Source organism: Diospyros lotus, chromosome 15 (assembly GCF_014633365.1).
Source record: "Diospyros lotus cultivar Yz01 chromosome 15, ASM1463336v1, whole genome shotgun sequence".
In the NCBI taxonomy this organism is placed as follows: domain Eukaryota; kingdom Viridiplantae; phylum Streptophyta; class Magnoliopsida; order Ericales; family Ebenaceae; genus Diospyros; species Diospyros lotus.
The window spans coordinates 19,945,770-19,960,446 of NC_068352.1; the positions used below are offsets into that span (position 1 = coordinate 19,945,770).

At 40.7% G+C, this 14,677-nt stretch overlaps 2 protein-coding genes across 2 annotated transcripts; one reads left to right on the forward strand and one right to left on the reverse strand.

Annotated features, from left to right (window-relative positions):
• The first annotated feature begins 241 nt into the window (after nucleotides 1-241).
• On the forward strand, nucleotides 242-3,801 carry LOC127791623 (uncharacterized). Its single transcript, XM_052321606.1, has 3 exons — nucleotides 242-406; nucleotides 581-702; nucleotides 3,486-3,801. The coding sequence occupies exons 1-3, from the start codon at nucleotides 242-244 to the stop codon at nucleotides 3,799-3,801; spliced, it is 603 nt and encodes a 200-aa protein (XP_052177566.1).
• An 8,290-nt stretch (nucleotides 3,802-12,091) lies between these two features.
• On the reverse strand, nucleotides 12,092-14,452 carry LOC127791624 (pentatricopeptide repeat-containing protein At3g58590-like). Its single transcript, XM_052321607.1, has one exon. The coding sequence runs from the start codon at nucleotides 14,450-14,452 to the stop codon at nucleotides 12,092-12,094; it is 2,361 nt and encodes a 786-aa protein (XP_052177567.1).
• Between the last annotated feature and the right edge of the window lie 225 nt (nucleotides 14,453-14,677).

The following is a 14,677-nucleotide window of genomic DNA, read 5'->3' on the forward strand; positions in this document are numbered from 1 at the left end:
TAATGGTGGAAGCAATAATAAAGAAACAGAGACAACAGTTGAGGGGAATGATCATTAGTATTATGTCATAAGCGAATAAGGGGTATGGTAAGGAAATGATCAAGGTGAACCAAGGATCAAAAGGGGTGATGATCCCCACCCCTGCTAACCCTATAGGAATGCAAGGTGGAAAGATGATCGAACAGAGAAGGCAAGCAGGGTTGTGTTTCAAATGTGGGGACAGGTACTTCCCTGGACATCAATGCAAGAAAGGCAACTTCTCTTGCTTAAAGGGGAGGATGGAATTATGGTAAAGGAAGAGGAAATAGAAGAACCAAATGAATTAGAAGGGGAGGATAATGGGGAGATCTTCCTACATGCTCTTAAGGGGTTAGCCAACAACAAGATCATCAAAGTTGAAGGGAAGGTACAAGATTGTAGCCTTATGATTTTGATTGACAGTGGGAGTACCCACAATTTTTTGGATGAAAGTACAGCTAAAAGATTAAATTGTCGACTCACGAGAGCCCAACCATTGACAGTCATTGTGGCTAATGGCAATAAGGTGTTGAGTAATTCAACTTGTGCAGGTTTTTGCTAGGAGATGCAAGGGGAATCGTTTGAGGCTGACCTAAGGCTTCTAAAACTGGGGGATTGTGATATAATGTTGGGGTTGGATTGGATGAAACAAGTGAGCCTAATAAGCTTTGATTTGAACAGGATGTGAGTAACCTTTGAGAAGAAAGGTAAGAAGCTTACACTTACTGGCAGCAAAGAGATAGGGACTTGTAAGATGATCACTTGAAAGAAACTTCAAAAGATGTTCAAGAACAAATTGGCCCAAGTTGCCGAACTATTTTCCATTCAGACTATGGATGTGACAGAGGAGAGCATGGAGCAAGAAGGGGAGTTACAGCTAGCTATCAACACTCAGACACGAAACAACTTGGAGGTACACCAATTACACCTACTTAATATAATATTGGCTGAATTTGAGGATCCCTTTGTAGAACCTCACTTCCTACTACCTAAGCAATTATTCGACCATTCCATTAACCTTAAACCCAATGCTAAGCCTATCTATCACATTTCTAGGGTTAGCTAGGGTTTTGATTAGAATTAGGGGGAGAAATCAAAATGATAGAATTAAAGGAGGGACATAAATCAATAGAAAGAGAAGGAGAAATTAGAGAGAAACGAGAGAGGAATAGAGAGAATTAGAAAGAATGGGAATTCAATTTCATTTCACAAGATAATCCCATCCTCTTACAGTAGCCCTTTTATAGGCATAGCTGGCTCCTAACAAATTACAAAATATCTCCTAACAAACTATTATAATCCTATTATAATTTTGCCCTTCCATTGGTCCTAGGGTCATAACACTATCAACATTAGATCTTACGTAATCCCCCAAACCAAAAGACGGAGATCGAAAAGATGGTTAAAGAAATTAATGTTGCACAAATCCTTAATTAGACCAAGTCAAAGACCCTATGCATCCCCTCTCCTACTTGTCAAGAAAAAGAACGAATCATGGCATTTTTGCGTTGCCTACCGTCAACTCAACGCCCTAACCATTAGAAACAAGTTTCCCATACCAATTATTGAAGATTTGCTAGATGAGCTAAAGGATGCCACTATTTTCTCCAAACTAGACCTACGTTCAATTTATCACCAAATTTGAATGAAACCAGATGACATTCCCAAGAGAGCTTTCAAAACCCATCACAGCCATTACGAGTTTTGGTGATGCCATTCGGGCTCACCAATGCCCCTGCTACATTTCAATCCCTAATGAACTGAGTATTTGAGCCATTTTTATGCCAATTTATCTTGGTCTTTTTTGATGACATACTCGTATACAGCCAAACCTTTAGCCAGCACCTAGATCACCTAAGAACTACATTTGAGATTCTCAAGTCTAACCAACTGTATATTAAGAGGTCGAAGTGTGCCTTCGATCAAGGGCAAGTGGAGTACCTTGGGCATGTTATTTCTGGGGCAGGGGGCGAGCACCAACTCAAGGAAGGTGGCAACAATGGTTACATGGCTAAGACCTACTAACATAAAGGCATTGAGAGGGTTTCTAGGGCTTATAGGATACTACAGGAGATTTGTGAAACATTATGGAATCATAAGTAGGCCTTTGACGGAGTTGTTGAAGAATGATGGGTTTAAAAGGGTCTGGAAGCTAAAATAGCTTTTGTATAGTTGAAGGAGGCTATGAGCAAAGCACCAATGATGGGATTATCGAATTTCGACAAACCATTCACACTGGAGACTGATGCCTGCAACACTGGAGTTGGGGGGCAGTTTTGATACAGGAGGGAAGGCCTTTGGCATTCCTCAACCAAGCCTTATCCCCCAAGCTCTTGGGGCTAAGTATTTGTTAAATCATTTGTCTTAGATTAGTTAAAAGGCTTGGGAGGATATTGATTAGGGATGTATTTGGTATTTCAAGGGTTAGTTTCTAGAAGGTTGGTTAATATTGTAACGGCTATTATAACGATCGGTTTGTTACCTTGTAATGTCTCGTTATGTATTATAAATAGGGGGTCGAGGGGGATGGGGGTCTCATTTGAAACATTGATTTTTCTATCTTGAGCAGGAAGAGATTGAGTATGTGCTATGTGTGAGAGAAAAGTAGTCCGGCTTTGTAATCTCAAAATAGGGCTGTGAGAGAACTGTGAGCAGTGCATGTAATCATCTGCTGTGTTTTCAAGATAGTGAAAGAAAGGCCAAAAGCAGTCTGGACGTAGGTTCTTCATTTGGAGAATTGAACCAGGATAAAATCCCTTCTTCTTGTGTGTGTTTGTTCTTTTCTATATTCTGTGTTTTCTCTTTCGTGCGTGGAGTGTTTCCTACTGTTCTTACGGATTGAGAGATTGATTATGTGAGGCTGAAGACTGGGATTACAATCTAGTATCACAACAGGTGTCGCGCCTTTCAAGAAATCAAGAAACTCACGAAAAGGGAATTGATAAGGGCAGTTGATCATGGCATCGTGCTTTATTTTTCTCTCTTCAAAGCTTTGATATTAATTTGTATACATTCATTTAAGCTTTGTTTGTATTTTGAGAGACATTGTAACTAAGAGATTCATCTCTTAGATTCTCTCATATTCTACATTTCTTGTTTTTCCTAACTTGTGTAGGTAGAGGGCCAACTTGTACCAGTAGGAGATTGTAAATTCCTAGTCTTGGACTAGAGAACCTACTTGGTTTAAGTAGAGGGTTTTAGTGGACTGTTTGGAAAATCCTTAGTAATGAACTAAGGTAGTGGATTAGGCTTAGGTTAAACCGAACTACTATAAATCCTTGTATTCATCTCTTGCTTGTGTTTTTATTTCATTTATTATTTCAAGCATTTCAATAATCCTCACTTGCATCGAATTTTCCATAAAAAGGATTTAAAGTTCTATCAAGTTTTTAAAATAACCAATTCACCCCCCCTCTTGGTGTGTGTCATAATCCTTCCAGTCTAACATCTTCTTCATTTGTCTCAAGGCACGACATTGAGAAGTTTGATGGGCAAAACGACTTTGCCCTCTGGAAGATGAAGATAAGTACTCTCCTTGGCAATATTGGCCTTGAAGAGGCACTAGAAGGAGAATCTAAAATGCCCAAAACCTATACAAAAGAACAGAAGAAGGATATCCTCAAGAAGGCCTACAATATGGTAATTCTAAGCCTCGATGATAAGGTCTTAAGGGAGGTGTCCAAAATGAAGACGGCAACAGAGATTTGGCTCAAGCTGGAGTCTCTACATGACAAAGTCCCTTTCCAGCCGTCTCTACCTAAAGGCTATGTTCTTTATTTTTAAAATGCATGATAATCAAAGACTTCAAGATCACATGAGTTTAATAAACTCTGTTTAGATCTTGAAAACATAGATGTCAAATACAATGATGAGAACAAGGCTTTAGTCCTGCTCCATTCTTTACCTAAGTCTTATGAGACTTTTGTTGACATCTTGAAACACAGAAGAGACACCTTAACACTAGAGGTGTGATAAGTGCCTTAAATTCTAAGGATTTAAGGAGCGAGGTGGAGGGAAAATCCTCCACAGGGGATGTCTTGACCATAAGATCTAGAAGCTTTAAGAGAGACCATAGAGGTAGGGGAAAATTTAGGTAGAGGTCTAGGACAAGAAAGAATCCTATAAGATGTTACCATTGTCATGAAAAATGCCACATTAAGAGACATTACCCCAAGAAAAAGGACTTTCTCGATAAGGAGAATGCTGATGGGGGTGTAAATGTGTGTGAATTTGAGTATGACAGTGTTGATGCACTGGCAATTTCAAAAAGAGCCGAGTCTAATGATTGGGTTATGGACTCCGGCTACTCTTACCACATGACCCCTAAGAAGCATTGGCTACTTAATTATCAAGAAATAAATGGGGGAAAGGTCTTACTAGGCAATGACCATGAGTGTAAAGTATTAGGGATTGGTGATATAATGCTGAAAATGCATGATGAATCATATAAAACCCTCACTGTAGTGAGGCACATTCTAGAACTCAACAGAAACTTAATTTCTCTTGGTGAGTTGGATAGGAATGGCCTTAAATTTAAGGGTGCGGGTGTAGTATTAAAAATGTAATACCCCAAGAGCCCAGAGAAGGATAGTATATATCGAAAATAAGTAAGGAAGGAAACAACACCAGCTGGATACATTTTGGGCTGAATGTAGGCAAGAAACTCCAGGGTTAAGCGTGCTTGAGCTGGGAAAGTTCAATGATGGGTGACCCCCTGAGAAGTTCGCGTAGCCCCATCAGGGTAAGTTATTCCGGTCCTTCCTATCGCTCGATGCGGGATGTTATAAGAAAATATCAAAGGGATCCCTAGTATGTATGAAGGCAGTGCTACAAAATGGCATATACCTTTGCAAGCAACCACCTTGAGTGGTGAAGCTGCAATAGCAAGCAGCAATGTCCAAAAACCATAGTTATCAAAGGCGCGCAAGGCGCCAATTTGGCGCCTCACCTGGGTCGAGGCGAGGCGGTTTTGGCGAGGCCCTAGCCTTGCGCGCCACATGAAACTTAGGTCTTTTAATTAAAATTAGCAGCCCAATTGGTCCAGCCTCTCCCGACTCCAGCATCCAGCAGCGCCTGCATCCTCTCCAGCCTCTCCCGATCTTCTTCTTCCTCACATGCATCCTCTCCAGCCTCTCCCGATCTTCTTCTTCCTCACATGCATCCTCTCCAGCCTCTCCCGATCTTCTTCTTCCTCGCCCGCATCCTCTCCGGCCTCTCCGATCTTCTTCTTTCTCTCCAGCCGCGACCCCCTCCTTTCTTCCTCCTCCCCAGCCTCTCCGATCTTCTTCTTCCTCTCCAACCGCCACCCCCTCCTCTCTTCCTCCTCTCCAGCGTCTCCGATCTTCTTCTTCCTCTCCAACCGCGACCCCCTCATCTCTTCCTCCTCTCCAGCTCGGCCCGATCTTCTTCTTCCTCTCCTCTCCAGCCGCGACCCCCTCCTCTCTTCCTCTCCTCTCCAGCTCGGCCTAATCTTCTTCTTCCTCTCCTCTCCAGCTACAACCCCCTCCTCTCCTCTCCAGTTCGGCCTGATCTTCCTCTTCCTTTCCTCTCCAACCGCGCCTGCCTCCTCTCTTCCTCTCCTCCCCAGCCAAGCCCACCTCCTATCTTGTTAATTTCCTCTCCAGCTCGGCCAGCCTCCTATCTTGTTAATTTCCTCTCAAGTTGTTAAGTAGTCTGCTGCTCTTCAAGTCCAAGTTGTTAAGCAGTAGCTGCCAATCTCGGTTCCATTCCAACCTCCCCTCTTCTTGTGAGTTTGCCTCCTATCTTGTGAGTTATTTACTTGTTTTTTATTAATTATTTCTTGCATTCTTGCTTAATTTCTCTTGCTGGTTGCTGCTCTCTCTTTATAGTTTATACTATTGTTTTTTTTCTAAAAGGTGCGCCTCGCCTCGTGCGCCTCGCGCCTCAGGCTCCAAGACCCTTTGCGTCTCGCTGCGCCTCTCGCCTTTCAGAACTATGCCAAAAACAGGCAAGGCAATGGCATCTACGGATGTCACACATAACTGAGCAAGGGCTCAAGGAACTTGCCAAGCAAGGTATTTTAGGGCATGGTTAAGTTACTGGACTAAGTAAATGTGAGTCATGTATCTATGGCAAAGCTATCAAAGTAAAGTTTAGCAAGACAGCCATTCATTCATCTAAATCACCCCTAGATTATATTCACTTGGATTTGTGGGGGCCAGCTCAAACCCTAACCCATGGTGGCTCTTAGTATTTCCTATCAATCATTGATGACTACTCTAGAATGTTATGGGTTTATGTCTTAAAAACAAAGGATCATACCTTTGAGGCATTTAGGACATGGAAAAATATGGTAGAGAACCAAAAGGGTGGGTCTATCAAAACTATAAGAACTGATAATGGGCTTGAATTTTGCAATAGGGAGTTCAACCAAATGTGCAAGGATAGTGGGATTGTTAGACACTTAACTGCCTCAGGTAACCCTAAACAAAATGGGTTGGCCGAAAAGAATGAACAGGACCCTATTGGAAAGGGTAAGATGCATGTGCTTCCATGCAAATATGCCTAAGTCATTATGGGGAGTGGTAGTTTCAACTGCAACCCATGTGATAAACAGGTCACCATCAGGTGCCATTGAATTTCAAATCCCCTATGAAAGATGGACAAGGCATAAGCCAACTCTAAGTCACCTTAGGGTATTTGGATGCTAAACCTATGCTCATGTGAAGCAAGGCAAGCTAGAACCTAGGGCCAAGAAATGCTTATTCACAGGATACTCCACTGGTGTAAAAGGCTACAAATTATGGAACTTTGAACCAGAACGGCCAAGAGCAATAATCACAAGAGAAGTGACATTTGATGAAGGTTCTACCATGAAAACAAGAAATAAGGAAAGCCAACCAATCTTAGGGGAAAATGCTAAGTCCATAGATGTGGAAATTAAAGGAGTAGTGTCTGAAAACACCCAAGAAGCATCTAAAAACGATTAGGATCTAGATGATCAGGTCCAGGAAGAGAATCAAGACTAGAACTCAACTCAATATGAGGAGAGTGAAGAAGGTAGTGATGCAGACTCTACCTAGGAGATCAACCAGACACATCTAGATACAATGTGGCTAAGGACAGGCAGCAAAGGACCTGAAGGCCTCCCCAGCGATATGGCTTCTCAAACTTGGTGGCATATACACTATCAAGTGCATCAAAAAGTGTAGGAGATGAACCCCTGACCTAAGAAGAGGCAATGGCCTCTAAAGAATAAAAAAAGTGGATAGAAGCCATGATGTCAAAAATTGCATCCTTAAGGAAGAACTAGACTGGGGATCTGTTGATAAGCCAAAAGGACAGCGTATAGTGGGTTGTAAATGGCTTTACAAAATAAAGAAAGGTGCTAAGATAACCTTAAACCTAGGTATAAGGCTAGGTTGGTTTAAGGGTTTTACTCAAGTTCAAGGAATATATTTCAATATCTCACCTAAAATCTCAATCTACTTGCTTCTCTATGTTGATGACATGCTCATAGCAAGTCAATCCGACCAAGAGATTCAACAACTAAAACTAAGATTAAAATCTGAATTTGAGATGAAAGAACTAGGTGAAGCAAAGAAAATTCTAGCGATAGGAATCTCTAGAAGCAAACAACAAAGGAAAATTTATCTATCTCAAAAATCTATCTAGAAAAGTTGATATCTAGGTTTGCAATGGCAAATGCTAAGGCAATGAATGTGCCATTTGCCTCTCATTTTAAGTTGTCCTCGAATCAATCTCCCAAGGATGAAGAGAGTATGAAGGAAATGGAAAATTTCCCATTCTCAAGTGCTATGGGAAGCTTAATGTATAGTATGGTGTGTACTCGGCTTGACTTAGCTCATGCAATGAGTGTTGTAAGTCGGTCTATGGCAAACCCAGGTAAAACCCACTGGAATGCCGTAAAATGGGCATTTAGGTATCCAAAGGGCTCATATAACATTGTTTTGTCTTATGGTGGAGTAAACATAGGAGAACTAGCTAGCATCATCAAGTTCTCGAATGCAGACTATGCTGCTGATTTAAACAAAAGGAGATCCACAACCGAGTATGTATTTAAGTTGTGGAACTCAACAATCAGTTGGAAATCAAGCCTCCAACATGTGATGACTTTATCTACAACCAAAGCTGAATACATAGCTGTATCGAAAGCTATAAAAGAAGCTATGTGGCTTAAGGGTCTAGTTAGCAAGCTCCTAGGGTCTGATGTGAAAGCCACTTTGATGTGTGATATTAAAAGTGCCATACAATTGTCAAAGAACCAAGCTCACCACGAAAAGACTAAGCATATAGACATTAGGCTCTACTTCATTAGGGAAATATTTGAAAAACAAGATGTTATATTAACCAAAGTTTTAGGTGAAGAGAATGTAGCTGACATGTTTACAAAAGTTGTACCTATCGCAAAGCTAAAGCATTGCATGAAGATACTGCAAGTAATTCAAGATGTTGAGTAAAGAAGAGCATGGCAGTATGGGAAGGTGCAAGTAGCAATCCTGAGGAAGCCTAATCTAACTCAAATGGGTGGAGAATTTGTTAAATCATTTGTCTTAGATTAGTTAAAAGTCTCAGGAGGATATTGGCCAGGGATGTATTTTGTATTTCAAGGTTTAGTTTCTAAAAGATTGGTTAGTATTGTAACGGCTATTATAACAGCCAATTTGTTACCTTGTAATGTCCACTCCTTATGTATTATAAATAGGGGGTCTTATTCGAGACATTGATTTTTCTATCTTAAGCGGGAAGAGATTGAGTATGTCTTGTGTGTGAGAGAAAAGTAGTTTGGCTTTGTAATCTCAAAATTCTGTATAGCCTGCGTGTATAGGGCTATGAGAGAACTATGAGCAATGCATGTAATCATCTACTGTGTTTTCAAGATAGTGGAAGAAAGGCCAAAAGAATTCTGGACGTAGGTTCTTCATTTGGAGAACTGAACCAGGATAAAATCTTGACTTTTTGTGTGTGTTTGTTCTTTTCTATATTATGTGTTTTCTCTTTCGTGTGTGGAGTGTTTCCTACTGTTCTTGTGGATTGAGAGATTGATTGTGTGAGGCCAAAGACTGGGATTACAGTATCAATGAGAAAGAGCTATTGGTTGGCTTAATGGCTACAGAGAAATGGAGGCACTACCTAGAAGGGAGTCAATTCATAATTAAAATGGATTATGAGAGTCTAAAGTTGTGCTACAATAGAGGCTTCATACGCACTTACAAAAGAATGGAATAGCTAAACTGATGGGCTTAGACTATATCATACAATATAAGAAAGGAAGCAAGAATATGGCCATTGATACTCTGTCTAGATGCCACGAGGAAGGATCCTCAACAACCATTACAGTCATAACCCCTAATTGGTATCAGGTGGTGATGACCAATTATGAAGGAGATGAGAAAATTAAGGAGTTGTTGGAACAACTAATATTGGATCCCAATGGAAGGCCAAGGTACACACTCACCAAAGGGGTGATTCGATATCATAGGAGGCTAATGATTGGGAACTATGAGCCACTTCAGAAGAAAATACTACACTCACTCCATGAATTCCCCTTGGGGGGACACTCGGGAATCCAAAACACATACTATAAGGTGAAATAGCTTTTCTGGGCTTGTTACAAATTTTGTGACAGATTTTGTAATGGCTTGTGACACATGTAGGAGGTGCAAATATGAGACTGTGGCCTATCTGGGCTTGTTACAACCCTAGTTATACCTACACAAGCATGGGATAGTGCGACAATGGATTTTATAGAAGAGTTACCTAAATCTAAGGGCAAGGATGGTATCATGGTCATGGTAGATCGATTCACAAAATTTACACATTTCTTGAGCCTCACTCACCCCTATATAGCACAGGAAGTGGCAAGGACTTTTTTGGATCAAGTGGTGACGTTACATGAGATTGCCTAATCCATAATTTCTGATAGAGATAAGATATTTACTAGCTTGCTCTGGAAATAGTTGATGCAATCATTGGGAGTTAACTCAAAATGTCTACAACCTACCACCCTCAAACGAATGGGCAGACAGAGAGGGTGAGGTGAATTAATGTGTAAAGACTTACCTACGTTGCCTATGCTTCATTCATCCCAAGAGCTGGCACAAGTGGATATCACTTGCACAGTGGTGGTATAATTCCAGCCACCATAACTTGCTCAAAAGGTCCCTGTTTGAAGCTTTATTTGACTATAAACCACTACTACTTCCTGTAGTGGGGGAGCATACTACAATAGCTACAGTTAAGTCCTATTTGGAGCAGAGGCAACAAGTCCTATAGCAACCAAAGAAAGAGTTGGCCACGGGACACAATCGCATGAAGCAATTTGCGGATCAAAGAAGTGAAAGGGAGTTCACAATAGGGGAGGAAGTCTACCTAAAACTCAGGCCTGCTCATCTTAAGGTTGCCGCACAAGGCCAGGTGACCAAGTTGAGCCCATGGTACTATGGGCCATTTCCTATACTAGCTAAGGAGGGAAATATGGCTTATAAACTTCAGTTACCAGAAGATTCATGAATCCATCCCGTTTTCCATGTCTCTTTACTCAAGAGATCAGTAAGAACACAGCAAGTAAACCCTACTTTACCCCAAATCAATAAGGAAGCTAATGTTACTACAGAGCCGAGTGCTATATTGGACCGGAGGGTTATATACAAGCAGGGAGCCTCTATCATACAAGTATGTCCAACCTTCACCATGATTAAAATACCTAGGAATATTTGCCTGATCTACTTTGATAGTTTCCGCAAGCAGCTAGCCAACTAAACATTTCTTGAGGGCAAGAAATTTTTCAAGCAAGGGGGAATTTGTCATGTTCTAACAGCTTGGGTGACTTACATGTGAGGGTAGTTATAGATGATGTGACTTATACCTAGAAAAGGTTATATGCAATTGTACTCTTTTCAGTTTTGGTGGGATTTGAGGTGTAGGGAATCAGTATATAAAGGACTGATCCTAGCCACCTAGAGACATCTAGAAATTCAATTGAAATTGATCTGCATTCTCCCTCACCAATTCTCTCTCTCTCTCTCCCTATCTCTCTTCATTTCCCTCTCTGTTTCTTTCCATTCCCTTATAGAATTTTCTCGGATCACATCTGATCAGTGAAAATTCAGTGTCAGATCAAAGATCTAACAATTTATAACTCCCCCCGATGGCAATGGCTTACATTCACTTGGACTAACAAACCACTACTAGGACTTGGTGACTTTCCTATCTAACATGATATGGAAAGGACATATTGAGATGCATCTAACATCGGAGAAGGACAGAGTATTATCAGGTCTTAGATTTTCAAGTGTTCATTGAAAAAGTGAGATTAAGGCTTGTGATTACTTTTGTTCAATTGAAAAAGTCAGAAAACCCAATTTGGTGTTGGAAAGACCTTGGCAAGGACTAGCACCACAGGAAGGCAGACCGACTGACATGTTACTTGGTGGCATGTTGTTGCTTTGACTTCTACATAAGTCTGCTTTCAGTAAAATATAAATCATATTTCGCATTACTTTTTGTGGAAACTAGAATAGTATTCTTAGAGAAAACCAAAAAATTGTAACTTCACAGGCCAATTGATGAAGATTATGCACCTTTTGAGTAACAAAGATTATGGGCAGACAGACCTTATTTAACCCATTGAAGTGCATGATTTATTTATGGAAATTCAATGAAATTATGCTCAAAATCTGGATCAACCTCACTTGAAGAATTTAGAGTGTGAGATTTAAAAGATGATTAAACAAGAGATGGAAAACAAAGAATCTGATTTTCAGAAAAAATTCCCACATTTGAGAATAGAGTAAAGAAATCTTTTTAAGTTGTTTGGTTTAAGTTATCTACAAGTTGTTTTCTCACAAATAAAGAAAGAAGAACTCCAAGAATTAAGAAGATGAACTTACAAAGCAAGGGTAAGGCTGCATGAAGATGACCCTATTTCATTCCCCACAAAGTAGGAAGCCTCCTGCACTGGAGACTCCCGAGACTCCCTTTACAGAACAAATCTCAACTTTACCTTTTTGAACTAAAGCCAGAAGATCAGAGAATGCATGAAAATGCCATGTCATCAGCCTTGAAGAGTATCATAAATACTTCCATGAGTTCATACACTGGATTCCAAGTGTACATGTTCCAGTGCCAGAGTCTGTGCACTGTGTTTTTTTCTATTACAACCTTCCAGGAAACTACGCCATATCAGGGAATTTGGAAGGAAAGGCATGCTAGCAATTAGTTGTTCTGCTTCCTTCAGATGTCCATGTCTGGTCAATAAGTCCACCATAACAATATAGTGATCCATGTCTGGTTCAATCCCCCAATTTGTTCTCATTTGCATAAAAAGAACTTTTCCTGCATCAACCAGACCACCATGCCTGCATGCTGAAAGCACAGCTTTAAAAGCCATTCCATCTGGCCTCAACCCAACCACCTCCATTTCTCTAAACCTCTGTAATGCCTTGGCTGCATGACCATGAAGTCCAAGTGATGAAATTATAGCAGTCCAGGAGATAATGTTTCTATCTGTCATTTCATTGAAAATTTTCAATGAACCCTCAAGGCTCCCACATTTTCCATACATGTCTATCATCACATTGTAAACAAATGTGTCACAGCGTTCAAAATGAGTTTTTATGATATAGCCATGTAGCGAACTACCCAAAGCGAAGTTGCAAAGTTTCGTGCAAACACTCAGAAGGCTAACATATGTATAGTTGTCAGGATAAATGGAAGCTACCTGCATATGTCCAAACAGTTCGAAAACCTCCTTGTAATCACCATTACGAGAACAAGCTGCAATCAAGATATTCCAAGATATAAGATCAGGTTCCTCAAGTAGAGAGAATAAGTCCTGTGCTCTATCATATTGACCTGTCCTATTGTAAATTCCAGCAATTACATTGGTAGGGACAACAGAAAATGGTGTGTCAGAAACAGGAACCAAGGTTAGGGCATCAGATACCAAGCCGTTTTTGGCATATGATGTGATGAGGGAGCATGACACATACTCATTTTGGTGGTAACCCATTTTTGTGATTAAAGAATGAAGCTGCTGCAACTCTATGACGAAAGAGGATTTAAGTGCAGAAGAAAATGTAAACTCATTTGGCCAACAATCAGACTGAATCATTTCTCGTAGCAGTGAAACAGAGGATGGGCAGCATTTATTTGAGTAACCAAAAATCAAAGCATTCCAAGAAACCACATTCTTCTCCTCTATATCACCGAAACAATGATATGCATCTTCTAACTCATCGTGTTTAGCGTACAAATCAACCAATGCACTGCCAACAAACACATCAGATTCAAACATGTATTTGATTATTTTAGCATGGACAAATTTTCCATACATCAGAATATGCGAGCTGGTACAGGAGTTAACTACATTAACAAATGTTGCCTGGTTAGGCCACACTTCATCTCCATGCATTCTCAAGAAAAGATCCAAGGCTTTGTCTGGCCTATCATTTTTTGCAAATGCTCCAATAATTGTATTCCATGACACAGTATCCCGAACTACAACATCCCCAAACATTTTCTCAGCTGCATGAGGCCCACAGGACTTCACATACATACTTATCAGAGCATTTCCAACTAAAACTTCGCAATTCAACCCATTTTTAATCAATACACCATGTATTTGTTCTGCAAAATCAAGATCCTGATCTGAAGCAAATGCTAATAAAACACCCACGTAAGAATATTCAGACAAAGCCACATCCCTCCTCATGAGTTCACGGAGCATAAAAAAAGACTCTTCAGCAAGCCCATGATGGCCAAACAAAGAAAGCATCGAGTTCCAAGTGACCAAGTTCTTGTGAGGCATTTCTTCAAAAACTTTAATGGCCTCATCTAAGAACCCATGCCTCCCGAACAGACCCAACAATGAAGTTCCAGCAAAAGCATCTGTGTAAAGCAACCCACTTTTTATAGTCAGTGCCTGCAAGTATAGCCCTTGGCAAAGATCCAAAGAAGCACACGACAAAAGCCCCCCGAATGTGTGCTGGCTAGCCTCAAACCCACAAGCCCTCATCTCAGAAAATAACTTCCAAGCTTCCTCTGCATTCCCGTAACGAGCATAAGCACCAATCATCGCATTGTAAGACACTACGTTCCGTTGAAGCATTTCGTCGAACAGCTTACGGGCAGCCAATAAGTCACCCGATGTCGCATATGCCGTGATGATATTGTTGTTAAGAAAGATAGGTTGTCGGAAAACCGACGCCATTGTAATGGAGAGCGCGTGGACAGACTTGACTGCTTCCAACGATCGGATTCCTGATCCTGAGCCCTCTTGGAGTAGCTGAACAAGCCTTTGCTGATTGAGTTCTCCATTGGCCGGTTGGAGAGGCACGGCGACATGAGAATGGAAATGGTAAAGAGGAACCGAGAAGAGATGTAGCTTGGAAGAAGAGAAGATTTTGTGGAACTTGAAGGGCAGTACAGAGCCGGAAGCTGCCTTTCTCATGCAGTTTTACAAGATCTCCAGTCTCCGGCGAAGCCTTCTCACTTTCTGGACAGTGATCAATTGCCCTGTTCAAACGTTCATTAATCTTCTTGGGGACTCAAACGTATTTCGATCTTAAATGATATTTGGTCCATAAAATAAATTCAAATTAGTAATTTTACTGCATAAAATACTTAATATAATTTTGTATTGATTTTAATAATTATTGTAAATGGACATTACCAA